General features: G+C 50.6%; 1 protein-coding gene across 1 annotated transcript in view; it reads right to left on the bottom strand.

The window, feature by feature from the left end:
• Positions 1-2,080, bottom strand: part of FSTL1 (follistatin like 1) — a 56,457-nt gene extending 54,377 nt beyond the window's left edge. The window contains exons 1-2 of the mRNA XM_065077335.1: positions 1,922-2,080; positions 1,759-1,818 (exon numbers count right to left, since the gene is read on the bottom strand). Coding sequence (XP_064933407.1) covers positions 1,759-1,818; positions 1,922-1,924 — 63 coding nt within the window. The 5' untranslated portion in view covers positions 1,925-2,080. The remainder of the gene's footprint in view (positions 1-1,758; positions 1,819-1,921) is intronic.
• Between the last annotated feature and the right edge of the window lie 5,388 nt (positions 2,081-7,468).

A 7,468-nucleotide genomic window follows, 5' to 3' on the forward strand; every position in this document is an offset into this window, starting at 1 on the left:
TGAGTGGACTGATGGTCATCACTCAGCAGCTACCAGCAACAAGGAATAAAACTGAACCCCAAAACAAAAGCTGTCTGAGGTGTCAGTTTTCCCTGAAACCAGACCCAAACCTCAGTCATCACTCGCAGGTTTTGCTGAACTCAGAGTGGCATAGAAGCAAAACATTCACTGGTTTGACACCTGGACCACTATCCCTGAAAACAGGCAAGTCATTAATTTATCCACTCAAGCATGAACTGGCCTTTAAAACCAGGTTTTGAACATGACGGCTGTACACTTTTCTTACTTTCAGTCTGCAGATGAGGCACAGAGACATGACAGTACTTACACTTTGGAAGCCATCCAGGTATTCCAAATTAGAGTGCATTAGGCAAATAGCAGGACTTAGCAATTTGACCAAGTCAACACAATGTTAGTGGCAGTGGTGAAATCAAGGGCCAAACACACCTTGGCAATGTTTCTCTGGGTCACGGGCTCCAAGAGGCTTTGCTCAGACCACTGCCATCACTATTTAGTTGTTATTATAAATTGCCTTATGAGTGCACTGCTTTGTATTTGCTTCCTATGGAGGTTTCTGGACTAGAACTGGTTACGGTTTATTTAGGGTTCCTAATAAAACAGATAACCATTCTGGCTTTTTCAGGACAATGCCAGAGGGCATGTATGGAAATGCTGACTACGTAAGTATGTCACGCTTTGGGGATGAAAGTGTATTGCAATATTATCACGTACGGGCACATGTGAAATGCTAACTCACACTACAGCTCAGTCCTGCTCCCCTCGGTTTTCACGACAGCCACGACCAGAGCTGTTTGCACCCATCCTGTCTCACCTCTGCTCCTCACGTGCCCCAGCTTTTGCACTGTTCGGCTCTTCAGCGAGCGGCTGGCAGTTGCGGGGAGTTCACCAAAGAAGCTTTGCTTATGGGGACAGAGCAAGAGCGATGTGTTTCACCCTAAACTCCCCTCTTTGCCATAACCAGGGCAGCACGGTCCACGGGCAAGAGGCAGAAAAAGAGGGAACCGTTTCTAGCAAATCAGATGTATTTATGCTTTTTAAATTTTTTTAGTTATTTTTTTTTTGTGCAGAGCCAAACTGCGATGCTCTAGGGTGGGGCTCGCCATCTGGGAGAAATATGTAAGGAGAAAAAATGCAGGCCGGGAGGACGAGCCGCCCCCCGCCCCCCGAGCGGGACCGCTTCCCTCCCCAAGCAAGCAGGCTCAGCCTCCCTCCCCAGCCCAGCTTGAGTTCATTTTCCTCAAATCACTTCCACATTTCCCCCGCCGTAATTATCAAATATTTTGTTTCTGACCTCACTTTTTACGGAGGCCGCCGCAACCGGGAATTCAGGCACCGTTTATGTTCTGTCAACAGAGCTGGGGGGGGGGCGTTGCGAGTTGGGGGCTTTCAATGGTTTTCAATGTCATTGCAGTAAAGGAAGGGAAGAAAAGAGAGAAAGAAAGACAGAAAGAGCGGGAGGGGGGGGAAGGGGCTACTCGGGGGAGCCCAGCCCGGCGGCAGGGGGGTCCGGCCCGGGTGGGGATGCATCTCCCTCACCCTCACGGAGGGGCCCGGCGGCCCCGCAACTTCCCTCCCGCCCCGGCTGCTACTTTCCCCAGTCCCGGCAGCTTCCCCTCCCCACTCCAGGATGCCGCCCGCGGGCCGGCGGCGCCGGGGAAGGGGGACGCGGTGGAAAACGCCAGAAGGAGCCCCGCGCTCCCCCCACGCCGGCCCGCCCGCCCCCGGCCCCCCGCCTACCTCGGCTCGCAGGCGGGCGACGGCCAGCAGAGCGCAGAGCAGCGGGAGAGTTTTCCAGATCTGCAAGAGAGGGAGCGGGAAAGGGGATGGGGGGGTCGGTGAGTGCGGGCCGGGGCGGCCGCCACCGCCGCCACCAAACTTCCCGCCGGGCGGCCCCGCTCACCATGCTGCGGGCGGCTGGCGGCACCGGCGGGGCAGGAGGAGTTGCGGAGGCGCCTTCCCCGGCTCCGGCTTGATCGGGAAGGGAAGGGGAGGACTCCCCCTCACCCCGACCCGCCAGCCCGCGGCTCCACCCCCGGCCCGACCCCCACCGCCTACCCCCGCCCCGGGGCCGGCTCCTCCCCGGCCCGCTGTGAGGGGCGGCCCCTCCCGGACCCCGCCGCTCCCCGGAGGTGTCCCCGGCGCTCCCGCCGGCGGGCCCCTCGGCGCCCCACTGGGGACTCGGTCGCCCCGTGGGCGGGGGGCTCGGGCCGCCTTGGCCCAGCGAGTGCCCGGGGGATTATTGCCCTCCGAGCCCTACGCTGTTGGGGGGCCAGGAAAAGCGGGGCGCAGTCATGCCCGGGTACAAGTGTCTGCCAGCCCGGCCAGAGAGCACCCCGCCGAGGGGGTCACAGCCGCCCCCCACGTTGTCACATAAAAAAATAAGGGGGAAATTGAGGCACAAAATGGGCTTTCAGCTGTAGAAACCCGCTGTCTCCGTGCTCCAGCCCTGAGGCCCCACTGAAGTGCCGGCCGGGGATACAGGGACCATCCGTGTCGGGATTCAGGGGGGTTTGAAAACAAGGGTTTCAAGCCACTGTGTGTTAGGATCCAAATGGCACTGCCTGAGTGGAACTGTCATCTGGGGTGTTGTGCCAGGCACAGAGAGCTGTAATCCCACTTGAAATGCCCAGTAGTGCTCATTCACATATAAATACCAGTGATCCTGTTGTTTAATCTCTTCAACTCTGAATTTTGAAAGCCTCTGGTAGCAGGAAGGCAGGACCTTACAATGCGAAGAGACAGACTGTCCCAGGCACATAAATAAATCTCCACAGCAAGCAACGCCATGACACTGCTTGTCAAGGGCTTTTCCTCAAGTTTCAAGGTTGGCTGTAACCAAAAGTGACACCACCAGCTTTCCAATCCCATTTTGCTCCATAACCGAGCATCCCCATAAACTGTCCATCTTCTTGCCCTGCTTTATTCTGTGCCCTCCATGTGAGCAGGCGCCATGGGAGATGCTGGTATGTGTCCCCTCATTATTCACCAAGACCAAAGATTATTTCAGCATCCTGATGGAAGGAGTAAACTCTGGAAAAGTGTTATCCTGTATCAGCCCACATCTGGACTGATCACAGCAGCTGTGCCCTTTAGCTGTGCTTCCTCCTGCTATGTTCCCTCGCTGTGTTTTGTTTTTAGGACTACTGTTACTAATTTTGCATTTATGGAGCATCCTTCCCAAGCAAGTTCTGCTTCTTGCTGTGAGTGGTACTAGGCTATAAATCTATCCTGAAGAGATGTCTGATTATTTCATTGCTAATGCTGAGTGATGTGGTTTTCATTGTCTTTTTGTCTTAAAAATACTTCACCTTTCACAATGTACCTCCTTGTTTTGGAGCCATTGATTGCCTTGCTTCATGACACAAAGCAGGCAGAGTTATGGCTGAACTCGGCTGGCCTCTAGTTTGCAGAAGCACCATGGGATCAGGATCAGGCTCACCCTGAGTCACTCTGATGTGAGTGCCATGATAAGAAAAACACAAGTGAATAGCAAATAGTAAATATGTTTTAAAAGATTCATCAATTCCTGGCGTCTTGATGCCTGGCTCTGCACAAGAGCTACACGAGGAGTCTCTCTATCTCCAGAGGGTAAAAGTGACTCTTGGGAACAGAGCACTAGCAGGGGTCTCCCAGCTCCCACCCTGATATCATGATATCACCTCATTAAGTGTGATTAGCCAGTGTGCTGGATTACATAGGTCACCATGAGCATGTTTGTTTGTTTGTTGTTTTTTTTCTGTGTAATCAAAGGACTGAATATGAAACACAATGTAAAGGACTAATCCCCCATTCTGCATTTGCATTCATGTGCACCACAGCGTATTTCTTCGAGTTAGTTTTTATCATGTGGAAAGGAGTAGAGGTGAAAACCAAAGTGCATCTCTAACGCTAGCATCAGAGAGGATGTTACCTGTCCCACAGAGGACAGGTGCCCACAAGGGGAGACAGGTGTTTGTACAGCTACCCCCTTAAATCAGGTAAAACTTTTTCGTGCAGACAAGGCCTGCGTATCTCTGGAAGAGTGAGGAGGAACAGTCTTTAGCCCTTTGCTGGAAAGACGAGGATGGTGATAGAGCTGGAGGTGTTCGTGGGAGCATGGATGTCTGTTCTGTCAGGAAACTTACCGAGGCAGGGAAAAGTTGTATTGTTTCTTCTGTTACAGGCAGCACGAAACACTCTCAGCACATCCACCAGAGTCTACCATACACTGTGTACGAAGGCAGACATTTTATAATCAAATACGTGATATCTGACAAACTTTTATTCCCAACTTTCACCATTTTAAACTGTAAACTACAAAGAACTGGTGTGTACTTCCTAAATGCATAAGAAATAAATCTGCCAGGAATCTTTGCTTTTCTGTGGTGGACTCATAACATGGAGAGTGAATCGTAAGCACTAGAATAAAGGGAAAGTAAATGCATTTGCAGTTGTGCTTTCAAGCTGTGGCCATAATGGATATGGTAATTCATCATTGCTGGCTACACAACCGAAGTAGTATCATAAAAACGCTTTCAGCTAAAAGCTTCATTATAAGGGTGAACAATGTTCGCCTGAAATTTTGAAGGTTGCAATGCTCTGGTGGGCCAAAGAAATTGGGAATCATTGCTCTAGAGGGAAGATGTTATTCTATTACACACATCAATATTTTATTTCTGCTGACGCTTACTTTCCAGACACCACTACTTTTAAAACAAACATTTTGTTACACATTTTGAGATACACACATATATGCCCAAGTGGCCACACAACTGAAATTCAGTACCAAGCCATTGTCTGAGAAGCAGAGCGAAGAAAGCCTGGACTCACACAAGTGTACTTCTCATGGGTGGATACATTCTCCTGTGTTTAATAAAGTGCAGGCTGCAAGTGGAGCTTTCTCCGTTCTTGGGCCACTGTCAGCATCACTGCCCTGGACTCTCCGGTGCCTCACGAGCCTCTCCCTTATTACAGCATGTGCAAAGATATACACCCAAAGTGGTTGTGTAAGCCTCATTTCCTGAGGAAACTAAGCTAAACATGCACCAATAAATCACTTCTTAAGCCCTCACCCAGCCCTTGTGGCTATACCATGATATCACCCTCTCCACATTACCTCACTCCTGTCCACCACCCACAGCCTTCATGTCTCCTCCTTTCCCCCCAGCCACATGAAACATCAGCCCTCAGGGATGGGGTTGTGCTTGCAGTGTTGTACTGAAGTCAGTGACCACCTTGTCCCCACGGCATTTTAGGTGATGACTGAAGAAACCCAAGTTTTTTGGCAAGTGGCTTTGGGGATGGGGCAGTAACCTGCCCCACTGAAGAGTAAGAAATTTGCAGCAGTGTTATTTGGTAGAACTAGGAAGCAGGGTATTATTTTTGAACAGCAGGTCAGCAAGGTTGTAGCTGAGAAAGCTCAGCTTGTGTGGGACTGGAGGCAACTGTGTCATGTAGAGTTACGTGAGCAGTGCCGAGGGCACTGGGCTTCTTCAGCCTGGAGAAGAGACCCTGTTTGGAGCAGGAGGATGGACTAGAGACTTCCTGAGGTTCCTTCCAGCCTGAATTATCCAATGAGCTTGTTTATTCCTATAAGTCTGCTACAGCCTTCAAACTAAAATCACTCTCACAAGAGAAGTCCTACTCAGCCAGCAGCAGATGGGTACCATCCCCTGAAAGAGCCCTCTAGGATGCTGCTAGCCCATGGCCAAACATCTCAGAGCTGACAAACCCATTAGCTGTGCTCTTTGGGATATGCTCCTTTCAGAATTACTGTGATTCCTTACCCACAATGAACACAGCTCATGCACCTGAAGCAATATCTGGCATGAAGAACAGAGCATTCCCGGGCAGTATGTACTTGCTGGCTGTTCACAGAGACTGCCTGGCACATCTACCCTGGTGCAGAGGAGATGTGGCTTATCTGCTTAGATGAGCAAGGACCTTATTCCATCCAAACAAGGCAGTCACTAGCAAGGCACTAGTGCTCAGATAATTTGAGGGGCTCTAGCCTAAGTGATACTGCCACAGCTCATTGGAGCCTGGCCCCAGAAGACCCCTCAGAAAGGTCTGATAATGCAAAAGACAGCTGCAGGAGTCCAGCAAAATAACCCTTGGGACCAGCATCAAGGTAAGGTGAGTTGTCCATCGTACAGGCAGGTGAATGGGCCCATATGGTTCCTAAGATGGATCTTCTAGTGTGTGGTGCTACATCACAACCCAGCATGCAGGTACATACTGCCATGGAGATATGCTGCAAGGCAGAGCCCCAACTCACCTCCACACCTGCTAATGTCACATGCATTTCACAGCATGTGCTGTTAAATGTAACATTATTCTCCATGAGTGAGGAAACAGTCATTACTTGTTTTCATGTCCTTCCCCTTTATCTCCCACATTTTTGAAGACACATTCACTGGGAAGTTGCTAAGGTCACTTCTGGCAGAGGAGAGAGTCAAATCCAGGACTTTCCGATGGTATGACATTATTACAGCTCCTTCATCTTTCTGCATCGTTGAGCTACAGTGATGCACCTGGCTCTGCCATGTTCTATGCAATGAGCCCAGGCATCTTATCCCAAATGCGCTATTGCTGTGGAGCAAGCGGTTGTCCACCACTGGCAAATCCCGATTCACACAATTAAGAGCACTTTCTCCATTAGCTGAAACAGTAGGGGGCTTGTGCTCATGAATGTAGCAGGAAATCAAACCAGGATGCCTTGAGCTCAGGCACAGGTCGTTATAATCTATCAATTATATTGCAATTTGCAATAAAACACGAGTGTTTCACATGCCACTCACTTGTCTCACCTCTCAATCACTGCTGTCATGCAGAGGCAAGCTTAACATTTGCCTGAAATACCCAGCAAAATTCCCCAGAGGGGTGCTAATGCTTGCAATCCTGCTGTAAAGAAGAAGGTGCAGATCATCACTTGTGGCTTGGCTGTGAGACCCACAGCTCTTGACTACCAAGTGAGAGAGCCAAGTGCCAGCAGGCATTTCAAGGGGACGCGTTGATAAGCCCCCTTCCTTCACTCTCTCAGCCATGCCTTCTCCCTTCCCTGCAGTATTTGAACCCCGCTGAAGCACTGCTTGAAGCCAAAGCTGAAGAGTTGTTCCAGCACTGGGCAGAGGAGGTGCTGTGGAAGAGCTCCTGGAGGATGATGCTTCAGAACATGCTGAAAAAGTATCTGCTGGTGGAGACACATTGGTCAGGGAAATCAGCTTCTTCAAACTAAGGATACTGCCAATAAAGGTCTGTGAGATCCCCCATGGCTGAGGCAACAGGGCTGAGGCAACAGGGCAAACACCTGGATTAATATGAGCATCATAGGAGATGCTGGGGTATGTGGACCCAATCCCTGTTTGGAAAGGGAGAGCATGGACACAGAGCTAATGAGCCTGGTGAGACGTGGGAGGATTTCGCGTAGGGGCTTTCATGTGCCTCAGCACCATGCAATCCATCTATG

The sequence above is a fragment of the Columba livia genome, chromosome 1 (genome assembly GCF_036013475.1).
Source record: "Columba livia isolate bColLiv1 breed racing homer chromosome 1, bColLiv1.pat.W.v2, whole genome shotgun sequence".
Taxonomy (NCBI): Eukaryota; Metazoa; Chordata; class Aves; order Columbiformes; family Columbidae; genus Columba; species Columba livia.